This window comes from Rhamphochromis sp. 'chilingali' (assembly GCF_963969265.1).
Source record: "Rhamphochromis sp. 'chilingali' genome assembly, chromosome: 5".
Taxonomy (NCBI): Eukaryota; Metazoa; Chordata; class Actinopteri; order Cichliformes; family Cichlidae; genus Rhamphochromis; species Rhamphochromis sp. 'chilingali'.
In genome coordinates this window covers 13115953-13133776 of record NC_137932.1, presented here as the reverse complement: position 1 = coordinate 13133776, position 17824 = coordinate 13115953, and the positions used below count along the sequence as shown (strand labels likewise).

Sequence of the window (17824 nt, the reverse complement as noted above, 5' to 3'; positions counted from 1 at the left end):
TATATATATATATATATATGTATATATGTATATATATATATATGTATATATGTATATATATATATATGTATATATATATATATATATATATATGTGTATATATATATATATATATATATATATATATATATATATATATATATATATATATATATATATATATATATATATATGTATATATATATATGTGTGTGTGTGTGTGTGTGTGTGTGTGTGTGTGTGTGTGTGTGTGTGTGTGTGGGTGGTGTGTGTTGGTGTGTGTTTGTGTGTGTGTGTGCAGGCAGGGATAAAGGTGATTTAAGGTGTTGGTGTCAGATGTGCAGAAGCTGCTGATCCACTGGGATTTTCTCACATAACCACCTCTAGGGTTTATAGAGGATGGACCAAAAAGAGAAAATTTCCACTGAACAGCAGTTCTCTGAGTAAAATTACCTCATTGATGCCAGAGGTCAGAGGAGAAAGGTAAAACTGCTTTCAGCTGTAAGATGCAGAAGAGCATCTGAACACACAACAAGTCAAACCTTGATGCAGGTAAGATACAGCGCCAAAAGACCAAGTCAAGTGGCACTACTGTCAGCTAAGAACAAGAACCTGAGGCTACAATTTGCACCAAAATTGGGTAACAAAAGATTTAAAATATTTTGCCTGATGTTAAAGTCTTGATTACTTTTGCATAATTCTAATTTTAGGCAGAAACAACATGAAAGCATGGCTCCATCCTACCATGTCCACCTCTACATAGCTACTGGGTACACATCTTCTGATGGCTGTTTCCGGCAGGATAACACACCATGTCAAAAGCTCAGATCAACTCAAACAGGCTTTTTAAACATGGCAATGATTTCATTGTACAGTCACCAGATTTCAGTTCAAAAGAGCGCCTGTAGGAAATTTCCTTTGAGGACGTGCAAAACAAAAATATCTGAAGGATCTCTTTGTTACTGTCTTGTCAGTATGAAGCAAAACCCCCGAGGAATTTTTCTAGAATCTTTTTGAATCTATACCATGAAGATGAATATTTAAGGCAATTCTGAAGGCAAAGACTGGTGAGTGTAAATGCGAAAATGTGCAATATTTAAACACATAATACTAACTATATAATGCTAACTATGTAGTGCTAACACGCAGAAATTCTATTTTGGATTAAATGTTAAATTCCAAGTAAAATGACATTATCAGAACTCTGCAATACACAGAGGTACATGTCGAAGCTGACTAGTTTTCACTGACTATGATTGCTTTTCAGTTTTTCTTTGTGCACCTGCTGCTCTCCACAATGTGTTGTTTTTGAGATTATAATAGGTGGTGTTCCAACTGGCTCAGCTAAACCGTATCTGATACTCTGATCTTCCATTAAGTTGATTAAGTAGCTCTGGATCATGTGTAAAAGCTTTTGCTAGAGAAGAATGTGTCAGGAGAGGAAAGTCCAATATGATTCATGTTTTTGGATTGCTATGTTTCCCATACCACCTTTATTAAATCTCCCACAGTTCCTGAGCAAATATTTGGTCTTTTATTCTTTGTCCGTACACATACAAAACTTACACAGTAACTTTTAATGGATTCTGGTGAATACCAAAAGTTGTAAAAACAGTATGATTGTTTATGAACACAATAAAGCTATTACATTATGAAATACAAATGTCATGATTAAAAATGACCTATACACACACCTCAAGTGCCCATTCTTACAGTTTGCTTTGCAGCTTCTTCTTTGGTCCAATGTCACTGCATTACTGGTCAAATAAATAACACTGGGTGGGGACCTGTCACTGGAATGGTTGGAAATAGGGCACTCTGAGACAAGAGTTAAACTAAGCAAGAGCACACATGCTTCTTTTTCCCCCTCATATACATACTGCTTTATATAAAAAGTGCATTGTAAAGATATACACTGAATTGTTTAAAAGTACTATATTCTCCTTTTGTGTGAAGCTGTAACAAATTCGAAGTGGTGTCTTTTTGTAGTGGCAGGCAAAAGTCCATTTTTAGGGCAGGACCGGAAAAGGTGAAGGCCTGCAGCAGGATGCAGAACAGTTGCCCAACAATGTCTTTTCTTCTCACTGTGTTACCATTTTCCAGGAATGGGCACCCCGCATTCATACCAGCCCACAAATGGATGGGGCGTGCGTCGGCCAATAACCCCAAATGTAACTGGCTCTTGTCTGTAGGAACGATAGTATCCTGCAATAGAGAAAAAGTTATTTATAGCTAAAAGCCATCCTCATTTAGACAGGTAAATAAATAGAAGCATCCCCATCCATTAAACTGCACAACAAAATGAGATAATGTGCAACAATTCAATGTGTGAGTAGTAAAAAAGCGCTGGTCAAAACCTATACAGGTATGAATGGCATTTCTCCACTGGCACATCAGTGGACATGAGTTTATGGCAAATGACATGTAAGTTGGTTTCTAATGGAATTTGAAAACAATAACACTATTTGAGAATTTATCAAATGCATCTATTTTTATGGAACTGCAGTTTTGTGAACGCATCAGAGACACTCTCATTGTGGCGCAGAGTGGCATATTTTTTGAGCATAATAGATATGGTGTTTTAGGCAATCCTACATACCCTGTTCTGATGCAAAGGTACTGCTTCCACAATAGTAATAGAAATAGTCCACAACAAATGCACTATTTACTCTTGTTTCAGTAATGTTTGATAGAAAAGGACAGCACCGCAGCACAGAGAAGCTGCTACCCCAGAGGTTGTGAATTTGATCACTTCTTACATTGTAAAACTTTCAGAGATAACTGCCATTAATGTGGGAATTAGACAAATCTGAGACCTGTTTCATTTGCTCCAGCACAATGTGACTGGCCTCCCTCCCATTCATACATATTCCCAACTGGTCTTTCCCTTGCCAGGTCAATCACAGCTGTATATATAATACGGGGTGGGTTTGATACACATCTGTGTGGTTGCTCAGCACCACATCTCTCTCTCTCTCTTTCTCTCTCTCTCTCTTTCTCACACACACACACACACACACACACACACACACACACACACACACACACACACACACACACACACACACACACACACACACACCACACTCCTAATCGTACATTCGCCTGATGCCACAATGCTAAAATGCCTGGCATATAAGAAAATACCCTTAGAAGATTGCATACTTACCATAAATATAGTCAACTGCTTATATGGAGCAAGTTTTAAGCATTTTCATGGTGTACCAAAATGACCCGAAACTAATAACTACCAGCAATTCATGACTTTAATCTAAGAACTTATGGTTTAATTAGAAAAATTGGGGTAATGAAAAGCATGTGAAATTTGGGCTAAAACACAACACAAAAATCACTTTAACGAGCATTCATGCAAACAACATTCTGCATCTTTATATGTTGCATGGGTATAAATCAACCAGCTGGCCCTTTACAGAGCCAGAAAGGCAGACGGCATAGAAACAAATGATAAGTAAGGGCTAACAGTGCAGGCTGCAAATTTAAAACAATATGCACAGTCTGTTTTTATTTACCTTGTGCTGTGGGCAGATTATTTGACAAGTAGGCTGGGCCTGTCCTTCCATCCCTGTAGGAGTCCACAAACTGGCAGTGGTCCTCTCCCTGGCCAAATGTATCTCCTATACTGTAAAATGGGTCTGTGGGTAAAAGGGAGAGGTATCTTTATTATAACATTTCCCATTGCTATGGTGGGAGGCAATTCATAATAAATCTTGCCAAATGGTGTAATAATAATGGCAGAGCCAGGCAAACTATAGAAGCGTTTTACCTGAATAGAGCACTTTTCTTTCAGACCTGTTTCTGAAAACAGAATGAGAGGCAGAGCCCTCAGCTTTAAGGCTCCTCTTTTTTGGAACCAGGTCCCAGTTTGGGAGAAAGAAACATTCTCTACTTTTGAGATTAGGTTTAAACTTTCCTTTTGGACCAGGCTCATGAAGGGCCTGGCAGGTTTCTTTCTTCTGTTAAAAGGGAGGTTTTCCTTCCCACTGTCATCTTTCTTATAGCAGGTAAGCAGGTAGCCAAAAAGAAAAGGTTTAGCAAAGAACAGTAATTACCAATTATAACTCCAGGTCTGTGGCTATGTGCTTTGCATCCTAATAGCCTTTATCATTGGTTGTGTGATCACACTTTAGTCGGTGGTGACTGCCACACCTCTTCCTCCATAGAAACAGTCTTTATTTCAGATTTTTAAGCATCAGAAATATATTTACCTCTTAGACTGTCTCCCATGAAGATCTTGTATCGTAGGGAATTGCACAGAACCACACCCACAAACTTCCTGTACCATGTCCGCTTGACATATTGGCTGCCCTTACAGCTGCTGTGGACTGGGTTGAACTTGAAAGAAAAGGGAATCCAGATTGGCTCGCCTCCTGATTGCATTAAGGAATAGAGGAAGAAGAGCATTAAGTTGCATTTCTACCTAAAATGTTCTTTGATATTTTTACCTTTTGGTTTCAAAATATCATTGTTATGAAAAATCACTTGTGGCCAGATCACTCCTGGGGTCATATTGTTATAAACATAAATACAAAGGATAACAATAGACAAACGCAACTGTCACACACTAGAAAATAGTGAACACAATATCCAGTTAATTATCACAGAAGTTCAACATTAGCTATGTTACTATTATAAGGAAAGCTTTGGAAGAGAAAATCCATCCTAAATTACTGTAACTTTTCATTATTTTTCAGTATAACTTGTCTCTAAGTTGGAAATGTGTTGTTAGTGTGCAGACCTACCAGGTGGTCTTTCAATGAGGAGAGGGTCATCTGAAAAAACAAAAAAGAAAGTAAACACCAGGGGCGAAAAAGACTGCATATCAAGTTTAATGCATTCACCTGATGATGGGAAAGAAAAACCAATAGACCGTGTAATGCAGTGTACATGTGCAAGTCGGCTTCTCTTCAAGGGCGACTCTCTGTGTGAATATTGTGCGCTGAATATAACCGCGAGAATTATTCTTCTATTTTTGTACAGTAAGGAAAGAAAATGTAGAGTCAGTCTGAACTTTAATCATTAGGGTATCTCAAAGTTTACAGTTGCAGGTGATGACAGAATACAACCTGATTCAGTAACATAGGAGAGCGTTTCGCTGAATGGTCCCACACCAAACACATTCTTCGCTTGCACCCTGAAGTAGTACCTGAATGACAACAGAGCACAAAGTATAGCTTTAATAAAAGTTTTAGCATTTAACGTGCCACTCCACCTGTTTGTTGTTACTGGTTAAAAATAGGAAAATGATAACGATCGCAGCAGATCACTTGACATTCTTTAAGATTTAAGAGTAGCCCGATTTATGCTTGTATGAATCCAAAGTGAGCGCAGCACAATAAAAAGGCTCTCACGTTCACGGGAAAAGGAGAGCAGGACTGAGGTGAGGCAAAAGGGATTGTTGAGAGGAAAAAGACACATCTATAAAAGCAAAGGTTAACAGCTGAGAGGAAAGTAGAAGAATGAATGACAACAAAAAGGAAGGATGTGGAAAAGTAAAGAAAGCGAGAGAGACTCTAATCAAAAGAGAAATTTGTCACCCAAAAGCGTTACTAGATGTCACGAGCTTTCTTGCCAGAGTGCAAAACAAAGCCAAACAGTGATCTCATTTCATCTCCAGGTGGTTGAGGAATTATAAAGTCCTGTCACATTTGAAAAAAAACAGCAGTGACAACACTGAGAGACTGCAAATTTTTCCACTGTGCATGATGTGTGCGCGTGAGCTTTCGTATACTGTGCAAGGTCACACACAGTAAGTTCATCATCTGTCAATTTCAAGTCTAAAAACTTTCAACACATACAGCCATGAAGCCTGGATCCAATCACCACGGCCATATGAAGAGGCTCACCAAATTATGTCACGGGAGAGGGAGAGAAGAAAGCAATGCAGCTATAGAGAGATGACGTCATGGAAGAAGAAAGACGAGAAGAAATCTGAGTGGGTAGGAAAAAAAGGACATTGTGAAAATAAATACAGTATCAAGGACCAAAGTTGCTTGCTATTTGAAACTTTCAATGCAGAGATCTTCATTCAAAAAGAAATTCTATGTGGCAACTGCACATGTTGTACCTTTTCAAGCCAAATCTGGCCTGGCCTCATAATATGCTTTTCATAATAAATGACAGCTGAACCACAAGATGAACCCACAAAAGCCAATTTTAAACTGTTTCAAAAATATTCACATATGTAAGAAATTCACAACCAATTTGTATTCTGTAAACTTCTCTTACATACAGCAGGAGAAATAGATGCTTAGAAAACCAGAAGTAGGGAAATTAGAAAATTGTCTATTTCTATGCATAAAAAGGCTTTAAATGAATTACTACATGTTGTTAAATGGTTGCAGATTTCCATTTTTACAAGTTCAGGTATTCATTAGCTATTTAGAGTGAAAACTGCTAGACTTTTGTTTGACGAAAGCCAGTTTTACATTTAAAAAAACCTTATATACAATGGAAGTAGAATATATATGTTATGTATGCACTATATGGCAATACTTTAAAACAAAGCACACTATTAAGGGTTAGTAAGGTATTAGGAAATACTCAAGTCATCCTTTATAAAGCATTACTTCTCTGTAATATGTCATTTATAAACACAGACATAAAAGGTTCTTGCTAAATAAGCTCATATAAAGGGACTAATGTCAGCATTTTATACTTTACAAATGATGGATTCACCACTTTTAAGTATTACATCAAGTAAAAAATAGCTTTTTAGGAGCTGTAATGGTTTATGAAATAATTTAAAAAGTCTTAGTAATTAACAGAGTACATAGATATACAGTTATACATGTAATGATTAAGATATCAGTTATTTGTGAGAATGTTAATTGAGGTTTTATAAATACTTATCTAATATTGTAATTCATGGTCTATTAAAGGAGTTACGAGTTTTTCTAAAGTGAACCTATTTATGCCTTACAAAGCTGTTATAAATGACACAACAAGAAGAGCACAAAGCAATACGCAACATAGAAATATTTATTGTAAAATTCATGCATAACCCATCTGAGGCCTTCACTAATAACTTATTAATGCTTGTGTAGTTATTATAAAGTATTACCCACCACATGACTCACTGATAGAAAGAGGGAAACTTGTGGATGCAAAAAAAAGGATAAGTTTCACTTATATGCAGTTATGCTGTTAGTCAATGCAATACAAATTTGCTCAGTAGTTCTGGAAACCATGAAGGAGCCTCCAGCATGGGAAATGCCAACACTATCCCATAAACCATTCCGTGATCCTGGATATAAACTGGTTGGCGGGAATAAAAACCCTTTGCATACTTTTGGAAAGCTTTTTGTGTTCATCTGTTTTTTTGACAGTTCACAAACCTAAAAAGACTCTTGCTTTAGACTGTGCAATATACTATATAAAAGCCTTTAGTGTCCATTAATAGCATTCATTTGAACTATGCATGGTTCACACATGTTGTTTTTGCTAAAGGATATAAAGTAGTTTCACTTTTGTGTCTTCTTGCACTTGCCAGTACTTAATCACTATATTTATTGAGAACTGCTGAAGATTATCTGGATGGCCTAAATGCACCAACTGACTAAATAACACATAAACTTTGTGTATCGATTTCGAAAAAATTAATCTATTTTTAAATTACTGCAACTAGGTATAAGTTACTGCACCATTTAGAGTATCGTAAATTCTTTTAGCAGAAACCCCTAAAAGCACAGGTGAACAACAAAGGAATCCAAGACTCTCTTTCTGTCTTGGGTTCATGTTTCCATGCATTTATTTTGACAGCCATGACCCATGTCTCGTAACACACGGCTGTGGAAACATGCTCTAATAACTGAAACAGACTGAGATGGCTGTATCTCTGTGCAAGTGTCAGATAATATGTGCTGTATTTATGTTCCGCTGAATTTTCTCGGGTCTCATCTGAGTTTTACTGCACGTCACAAAAAAAGATTCATATCTGTTTCTTAACCAAACTGCTGGTTTTCCACTTTAAAGACTTTTCCTGCCACTACTGCATAAAATGTACATGCTTTGAATAATATAAAACTAATTTGATCACAGTCAGCCATGTTCCAAACAAAACAAAACAAAAACATCTACATGCAATCACACAGAACACACAGGCAACATGCATATTTGGTCACGCAGAGGTCAAGGTAAAAGATTCATGCAGCTAAGCAAGTCTTTGTTTGTAAAATAAGCTTCTTTTGTTTTTATGACTCCCACATGGGAGATGATCTTGTACACTGCTCCAGCTGGAAAGTATTTTGGATGTTCACACATTGTACGTGCAAATGCATCTAGAGAACATTAACATACTGTAAACATACACAATAAAATATGTTACCTAGAGTTGGGCTTGAGATTTTCCACAGCCAGGTGTGTCCCAGTGGCAGCTTTAGAGGACCACCTATTGTTGAGGATGTCATCGTATGAGGCACTCTGGACCATGTAGCCTGCAGAGAATAACACAAAATTAATTGCAGGTCTCCTTAGTCATTAAAATGAAAATCTCTAAAGCAGATGTAGAATTTTTATGTTTATATCAATTTGAGGGTCAGCATAACAGGAAACGTTTGATATCTTGAGAAATAGACCTACATCCTTTTTGTTTTCTTTTTTTGGCCACCAGAATTTGGTTACCATAGCACAGCACAAAGACTGAAACATATGGAAAGAGCCAACCTGACACAGTTCAAAACCAAGGTGTAAAAATAAGGGCCATATACCAGAAGTTCTTGGCAGCGTGCAATAAGTTCCTCAAGTCTCCACTGGCAGCCCAGCCAACCTTGCGGTGATGAGGTTAAGCCTCCTAGTGGCTGGTGGCAGCTTCATATTTACAGTTCATGTCAAACTATTCCTTTGTGGGAGTAGGTGGTCTCAAACACTATAAAGAAAATCTGCAGTTCTGCATTTTCTGTTGCTCATACCGACTGTCTTCCAGCCTGCCTTCCTCTCTGTCTGCTTTCTTCTTCTTCTCAGACACACAGACAAATCCTCAGAATCCGGTGAATACCTGAGGTCACACAGCCCTCGATCGCTCACTTTAAAACTATGGAGACCAGTTCAGCTGCACGTCAAACTACCGACTGTTTCTATTGGACTTTTGAGCAGGACTTTCTGTTTTTACTGGCGCTGGACCAACACAGCTGGCTGCTGACAGATGAGAAGGGAAATACTAGCTACTTTGTTTTTCTTCTGTTGAGTTTTTATTCCTCATTCCTTTTGCATAGTTAAATCGAGGTTTGATAGAGTAGTATCCTTGCTTTTGCTGTCTGTCTGTGTAATCTATAGAGGGCAATTTCTCCTACTATGGGTATAAATTGTGTCTCTTGAAGGTAGTTCTTTAAGCCAAAAGCAACAATTAAAGTATTCAGTGAATAAAGTGTATGTTTTGTCTAAAGCCTTCAAAGAAAATGCCCTCAATGCATCAGAGTAAATGGAACCAGAAGTTGGGTACAGGTGAAAACTCACAAAACCAGATGCTAACAGCTGTTTCCATGCAATAGTTATTAAAAAAAGCCATGACCCGCAAGTCGTAATGCATGGTTGTGCAAACACCCCCTAATTACAAAAACAGTCCTTTGTGATTAGCTCTGGATGTGTGAACTAATCCCGCATATATATATATGCCAGTTAATGTATATTGTATATCTAGAGTAATATATAGTAGCCTAGACCATTAGGAAAGGAAAGGAAAGGAAAGGAAACACAGGAAATTGTGACAACAATGGAGGTCAACAAAATACTAAAGAAGAAACTACATCAGATTTTGTGCACATGGAAAATCCTTCTTATTGCGATCGATTCTTCCTTTTTTTCATTTCTATAATAAGATTTGTGGGCAAGAAAAAAGTAGATATCTGAAGTTATTATTTAGGACAGTTTAAATGGGAGAAATAGTAATCACTGATGCCAAAAAAGCACAGACAGATAAGGCACAAAAGTCTAATAAAACTTTAAGTAACCAAGAACAGTGGGTAAGAATCCAAGGAAAGAAAAGACTAGTGACAGCACAGACCTATCTGTTATACACATCAGATGATGAACCTGTGCACTGCATGACCATGAGTCTGTGGTTGCCTGCCAAAGAAAACATACTGCTTCTCTTGCTGGCCAGATTGCTACCTCTGATAGCGCATACAGAAGGCCGTTATCTCCACTCTCCTCTCTTTTCCCTTTTTCCATGTGTCAATTTCAAGGTCAGATGAATTCTGGTTTTCTCTGAGAAGCGGTGGGAGTTTAGGAACACTATTCCAAGTGTTCTACGCCGTCTGCGCTTTCACAATTTATTCCCAATAAGCTGCTGGACTGAGTTCTAAAATGTGAGTCTGGAGGGAGGCTGATAACATGTTCAAGGTATCTGGTGAACCACAACAGATGAGAATATGATGAAACAGACTATGTATTAAACAGGTGTGGATGTCACAGAAAAATGTAAACACAGCAATACTTTGCTGGAATTTGACTGATTTGATTGATCTAATTAGTGGTCCGGGTAGTTTTTGTTGCCAAAAAACAGCTGTATTCACAGTGTGCTCTAATCTGCCACACAATCAAACTCTGGAGTGCACCACAGCTCCGGTTGTTGTTGTTGAAAGTTCTCCCATCAGATGCCTCAATACTGAACAGTAGAAGTCCTCACTAAAATTCTCACTTTGGGGGACAAACTGTCAAACAAAATCAACAGCAAGCTCCTGGTCTGTCTCTTCAGCTGACTTTTCAACTGCTTAAAAGTACTTGGTCGTCACGGGCGATGATCTTGCGCACAAAACTGAGGTCAGTTTAAAAGTGAAGAGCTTATGTGTGATTTCTGCACACATTGAACGATCTGCCGGAAAATGTTTCAACTGCACTGAAACCTATTGAGACGTGACGACCTTTAGGGTAACATTGACCAAATTTAAATCAGCTACAGCTTTCCTGTTTTCAAAGCTTTAGTTTCATTTCATTTCTTTAGTAACATTTTATAATAACGCTCAAATAATGTAATCACATGCAGTGCAAAGGTGAATTTAAAACACAGACACTGGTCTTTACTTTTGTCATTCAATACATTTAAACATATTTATGACTGTCATTAACACTGCATTTTGTTAGTTCGTTAGTAGTAAGTTGGGAGATTTGTTCACAATAAAAATTTTAGAACTTGCTGAATTTTCAAACAAATATCTCATAGTTAGGTTTTTCCCATGTGGCCCCCACGGGGGTCCCCTCTGCTCCACCACGTTTAATTTAAAAAAAACAAAACGTGGAAATGTCTCTGATAAAATATGTATAAAAGCCAACAAAACAAAACTACCGATGCATAGTCACTGTAAAATAACAGAACCATCTTGATTAATGACATTTCTTACCTGACACCATATCATCCTTGAGAGGGCGGGCCCAGTCTAGGATGATAAAGGAGTGGCAGCCTTCCATAGCGACCACAGTGAAGTTATGAGGCTTGTTTTTGGGAGGCTGGTTGTGATTGGTTGCCAGGCTGTCATTTTTCATTAAGTTTTCCAGGATGTCAACCTGAAGGTACTCCAGAGCCTCTGTTAAAGAGCAAGGTGCTCCCGGGTCCTTCTGGATGTAGTTTACGTATGGAGCTGATGGAAAGAATAAATGTAGGATTAGGTTACTTATTTTAATAACATAAATTTGAGGAAGATATCTTCTTAATATAGAAAATTTGGAAAAAAAAACATATAACGTTGGTAATTTTTAAAATATTTATTGTAAATGCACACAATAAAAGACATGACAAGATTCTAGTACTTTTTCTGGTTACCCAATTTTGATTTATTATTTTCCCTCTACAAATGCGGTGAAAACTATAATTCTCTTTTCTGAGTTGTAATAAGGAAGTCAGATTCTAGCCACATGCTCATCTGACTGTCCCTTCCCTGTCCTTTCCATTTAAAATTTTACTTGTTTTCAGTGATTCTGGAAAGGAGAGCTGAACCTACAGCTGTGAATACTTCAAGTATCACAAAATTCCTAGTCAAACTGGGATTTGGAGGGAACCACTGAAGTCTGGCCTCGCTCCCACCTCCCCAGATGACTGGCCCTCTTTGAATGCCGAAAGTCTAGCACATGTCAGTATCAACTCATCAACCCTCAGACAGTTAAACTGCGTGGGTTTCGGCTGGTAAAGCCTTCGATATGTGGTCATATGGCTTTTGTTCTCTGCATTCATACGCTGAAATACATCATCTGCCACCGCAGTGAGCAGATTTATGTGCCTATAGGGTGCTTGTAAGGCTGTGTCCACATGTCTAGGATCTGTGGAGGCCCGTGCTTGTGGATGATCCAAATGTTTTACTTTCCTCATGTGTTCATTTTTCACTGTTTAAAGCACTTCCCTACAGAGACACACTATCTTCTTCTGCTTGTTAAAAAACCAAAAAAAACCCCCAAACAAATCCAAAATCACACAGGCAAAAACTGGCGTGTGTAAGTCTGATGTGTATCAAAAGTCACTGGGAAACAGTATGAGGAAAGTTCATATAATGTCAGCTGTAATATTAGTCTAGTAAGGCATAAATTTGCATTCTAATAGTCCAAATATCCTGATGCTCATTTTCTTGCCCAATGCGGCAAATTCCATCCATCTGGAAGTAAGTCCAACGCATATTCACACAACTGCTGAAAATGATTAGTTAATACTTTTTGTCCCATGTCTGCTTTTGCCAGATTAATGCAAAACAAACCAAGCATGGGCAAGGACAGGAAGGGGAAGTCAATGTTGGATGGTTGATGAAACGCATATCAGTAAACTGGCAGGCTGCTAAAGAGGACCTAAGATATATTAAACTAATAAATAGGAAAGAGGAAGTCTCCACATTGAGCCAAAAGACTCTTCCTTCTCTGCTGAGGTCAGCAGCCTTAACTTTTATGATTTCCATTTTGGACTCAGGAAAGTAATAGCTTTCAGATGGCTATGTGAGGTGTGTAGTCGCAGGACAGTCGTCGTGTACCGAGAGAGAAGCTGTGCTATCGTTTCACTGTGGCTTGACATGACTGATAAAAACACAGCAATAAATCTCTCCCTTCACAATGCTTCTTGAAAAGATCATTCTAAATGATAATGACATGTTGCATTAAATCTGTCAGTAAGTTAAAGTAAAGCTTTTATTTATGTCTTATATAGAAGCTAATTGTGCTCTGAGCTCATTCACAAGCAGAATAGATAAACCTTGACTCTCATTGGCCACAGTGACTACAAAACTTTTACAACAGCTTCATGCTGCCACAACTCTACTTTAAAGGTGCACTCCCAGTATTTTTTCCACAAAGTCAATAGACGCGCCATGAGGAAAACTACAAACTCAGTCTTTACAAACTCTTGTACAACATCTTCTGTTGCTCTGCAGATGTTTAGGTGTATCTGGAGTCCACAGCGAAGCAGAAATCCTTATTGACACGAAGGAACTGATGCTTTTGTAGTTTGAATATTGCAATAATTTTGACTATCATTAGTCATCCTACTTAACAGCTCTCACTTTATGAAGTCTGTCTTGCACTAATTACAGAACAGTCTGTTTTCAAACTCTCCGTATGTTCACCATGAAAACATCCACAGTTAAAAGAAGTTATTGATCATGTTCTTGAAATGCTGTAATTTATTTTTAAAGCCTGTGGCTAGAGTCTACATGCTATTACAAAAAGGCACCTATTAAAAGGACCTTTAACATTACGTAGTGTTTGGAATAGTAACATAGATGTTGCTTTTATTTCTGTTGAGAGAACATTTCAGTCTGTTTGTGAAACCATATGAGGTGACGGGGTATGAGAGGCCAAAGAAAGCACGCAAGAACAGTTAAAAGACAGTAGGGGCCATAGTTAAGGATGAAGTCTAAAGACCCTGAATAAAATGTCCTTCCTGAACGTAGTTATTATGATCCAATTAAGGTGTGGTTGTATATTTTCTTTTTTGTGGCACGTTGTCAACGTGCAACCTGAGAAGGTCGTGCATTTATTTATTGATACGAAAACCAAAATCAAGGTCCAAAATGTATTACTCCTCTACAAAATAAAACAGAGCTCCGGTTATTATTTACAGCAGGGTAAGACCTCCATCCATATGAATAAGAAATTGAGCTGTCTCTTGACTAAACTCACAGTAACCCAAATAAAGATATACTCACAGCTAATTGGAGGAAGTGGGAGAAAAAGAGAGTGCAGTGTAAATGCTTGTTTAACTAAAGGGTATATCATGCATATAGAAATCTGTAATATTAAACTTAAAATATGGGAGAAGCTAAAGTAATTTAAGTCTTTGAACTAACATATTATGTCTATATTTTAGTGTAGTGAGTGGAAATCTGCGCCAAAACATCCTGTTTTGCTCCTAAGGTGTAATGTAGACTGATCAACAGATGTTCACTAATGATTCTGAGACTGATCCAGCAGAATGGTCACTAAAAATGGAAACCATGAAGCTTTTGGCTGCAAACTCTAGTTCAGTACATAAAGATTTTTTGTTATATGTAGATTTATACTATTGGAAAAAAGTACTGCCACCTATAGGAGCCTATAGTGGCATCCTATTACAGCACATCACTTGATTTGAGTTTGTTAGAACAACCTATTTTTTCACAAATGTTTGTAAAGGGAGACTGCATGACCCTGTACTTTACACATCTGTTGTAACAGGACTGGCAACACACAAATTCAAAGATTAAGACAATACTTTTGCCTATATATTGTATTTTTATATATTTTCTGTGGCCACTTGGAGCACCAGAAAACAGTTGTAAACATGGTGCTGACAAACCATTACCTACTTAAACATCTCATGTTTCTGGAGAAATATCAGTCAAATATTCAGTCTCATCATAGCGCTGTTTTGAGTCTATGCTAACTCCTAAAACACCTGGTTTTAAAATAGAAATACAGTATATTTGGCTTCCAAATGCCTCCTTATGTTATCTAATTATCTACTTTATCTCTGTTCTTTAGTAATGAGCAGGTCTGTGGAGGTTTTTTTTCTTTTTGATGATAAGAACTGTTATAGCTGTGGCTCTGCAAATTCCAACAATGACCTGAAAAACATGACCTGAACGACACTATGAAGTGTCCAGTTTCAGTCTCATCACACTGTGTGATCCTTCCTCATAAAAGCAGTCATATCACTCACTTTTTTCTTTTTACATTGTAGTAATATTTGCCATTGAAGAGTGGCATGTTGTGAAACTGCATAGATCGCATTAAGGCACGAGTATGTACAAGCATGGATTTGTAAGAAGATATACAAAAAAGACTTTAAGTACCTGTGAACCTCTTCTTCCCACTCAGGTCAAACTCGTTTGAAGGGCCTTTGTTGACGGGTCTGATGTGCACCTTTGGCATCGTGATCTCTGTGGTGGTGGTGGTGGTGGTAGTAGTGGTGGTGGTGGTTGGTGGCGGGGTGGTCTGGACAACAAACTCATCTAGCAAAAGCACATGTGTCGGTGAGGTTTTGATCCAAATAGATTTATGTTATTTATATCCTAGTTTAATAATCTGCTGCTGTGTTTCATTAATCCTCATTACACAGATCCATGATCTGTGTAATGAGAATGTCAGATTTAATTAATTGAGGGCAGATGTGTGACCCAACACCCAAAGCTGTACTTTTGCTACCCATATTTTCCATGTGGGAAGTAGAGGAGGGGGATGGGGGGTGGTGGGGGGCTTGGGGGGGAGAGACTTGAAGACAACAACTGTTTCAAAAGTCTCCAAAGCAAACCAATGTGGCGGGATTCAGTGGGCTTCTTCTTCTTTCATCACATATTTTTTTCCTGCGCTGCACCAGTGGACCTTAGCATTACATCATGGTCCACACACATGTAACCAGCTATGAGGCACGGCAGGGAAATGCTAAGAAAATACTGCAACACTTACTGTGACCTTTCTAGCAAACCTAAGAATGTCACATGCAACAGATTCCTTTAGATCTCAAAATTTACTGTAATAAAATAAGAAAGTGCAACTGCTAACAGCAACCAACCTCTGCAGCTCAAGCTTGAGTTCAGCTATTACATTACAAAAGAATGTTAAAACATTGAATGCAATGCAAGTGCATTGCATTCTCTTCAGCAAGTCAGTTTACATGCAGTGTGTATCCAGGAAGAAAAGTGATTAAATACAGCGTGTAATGGAAAATATCCTAAATCCAAGCAATGAACCGTGACCAAAACAAGCAAAATGAGAAACAAAGAAGGACACAGCAAGGAAAAGGGAAGAGATGGGAATAGCCTGCAAACAGATGCACTGACAAATAAACAGACAATAAACAAACAGTGCAGCGTAACAGACAACAAACAGTGAGCATACAGTGCAGTTTAGTTGGTCCCAGCCCAGTGGCGCTATGATGGTCCGAAGCCAAACTCAGCCAATACCTTTCTTAAGAACTAAAGCATCAGGCACCCTGGTCATTGTAAGCATGAAGTCCATTTCCATTCCTGAGGAGTCCTCTGTCAGAGAAGTAGAACAAGCTATAGCATCAATATCACATGACTGCAGACACATTTCGAAGTGCATTTTATTTTAGCTTATAATGTAAGACAAATACGTATTATTATTATTGCTGTAACATTGTATCTGCAAATTTGATCGTCTAGTATAGTGTTGTTGGTATAGCTTGAATATTTTCAAATTACTCTGTATGCATCTATATAATTTACTTTTTTGTGTTTATGCATTTGTCTAAGTCTGTTTCTTTGATTTTGTTTGTGTAATAACATTAATGCAATGCACAACTGATGGTTTCATAGTGTGTTTAAACCAGCAGGACTCTGGCTATAGTTAGCCTCCAGATGTCCATGTGGTTTCTGTGGTCTCACATAGACACTCACAGGCACTTATACATCCAGACACACAAACTGACCCGATCACACGTTTATATACACATTTAAAGGGTTATAGTGGGATCTGTGGCTGCAAACGGGAAGCACTGTTGGCCTTGGGCTAGATGGTCATGACAAATAATACAACTGAGAGATTTAGTGAAGTCATAGTTTTTTATGTGAACATTCTGGCTCTGAACTTGACTTCAGCTCTGTGGAAAAGCTATTAAGTAAACAATAGTGTACGTAGGTGAACTGGAGTATATTCTACTATTCCTGCTGTACATATTTCTGTTTTGATGAGCATTTTATGACAATGTCTGCAGCATATGAATTTTCAGTTAAAAACATACCTTCTGGATAGCAGTCCAAGATTCCATCTGAGTCCAGAATGGGATAACCATATTCATCTGTTTTGGAAAAGGTCCCAGGTGGACAGGTTGGGTATGGAAATCCAGTGGTAAACTCCTCTGTGGTCCAGTCAGTGGTGGTGGGTTCAGGTGTGGTAGTAGGACCCATGGTGGTAGTAGTGGTGGTGGTGGTGGTGGAGGTCCTGGGGCGAGGCCGATCCAATCCAAGTACACGTTTCCCTCCAACCATGAGGACCTTGTCTTTTGGATTGATCACAGGTTGACTTTCTCGCCCATGGCCAAACAGCGCAATACCGTCCTGGCTTACCAGAGGACTACCTATGTGATCTGGCGATGTGTGATTGGGTAGAAATGAAGCTGAATATTAATGCCTGTGTCTTCAATACAAACCAGATTTGCACTAAAATGCATAAAGGTGCAAAATACCAGAGTTTCTTTTGTAACGCAAAAAAAAAGATTAAGCTTGTGATAACTGTGAAATATTAAAAAATAGCAGGTGTGAAAGAATGCTTTTCTACAGCTGTTTTGTTTTTAACCTGCATCCAGAAAGCTGACAATGGTCAAAGTTTCTAAAGCACTTTCAGCTGATATTTCATTAAGCAGTCAAGTCCACAACAATACAGCTCTTGTAGTTCTGCCTCTGCAATAATAATACCAATA

General features: G+C 38.1%; 1 protein-coding gene across 4 annotated transcripts in view; it reads right to left on the bottom strand.

Annotated features, from left to right (window-relative positions):
• Positions 1 to 1314: 1314 nt before the first annotated feature.
• fndc1 (fibronectin type III domain containing 1) overlaps positions 1315 to 17824 on the bottom strand; it is a gene marked incomplete at its 5' end in the record, with an annotated part of 39892 nt that continues 23382 nt past the window's right edge. For all 4 annotated transcript variants that reach the window (XM_080883929.1, XM_080883931.1, XM_080883932.1 and 1 more), the window contains 10 exons: positions 1315 to 2184; positions 3510 to 3632; positions 4206 to 4367; positions 4740 to 4769; positions 5064 to 5143; positions 8324 to 8432; positions 11334 to 11570; positions 15237 to 15395; positions 16347 to 16421; positions 17147 to 17491. In XM_080883929.1, coding sequence (XP_080740055.1) covers positions 2069 to 2184; positions 3510 to 3632; positions 4206 to 4367; positions 4740 to 4769; positions 5064 to 5143; positions 8324 to 8432; positions 11334 to 11570; positions 15237 to 15395; positions 16347 to 16421; positions 17147 to 17491 — 1436 coding nt within the window. In that variant the 3' untranslated portion in view covers positions 1315 to 2068. The remainder of the gene's footprint in view (positions 2185 to 3509; positions 3633 to 4205; positions 4368 to 4739; positions 4770 to 5063; positions 5144 to 8323; positions 8433 to 11333; positions 11571 to 15236; positions 15396 to 16346; positions 16422 to 17146; positions 17492 to 17824) is intronic.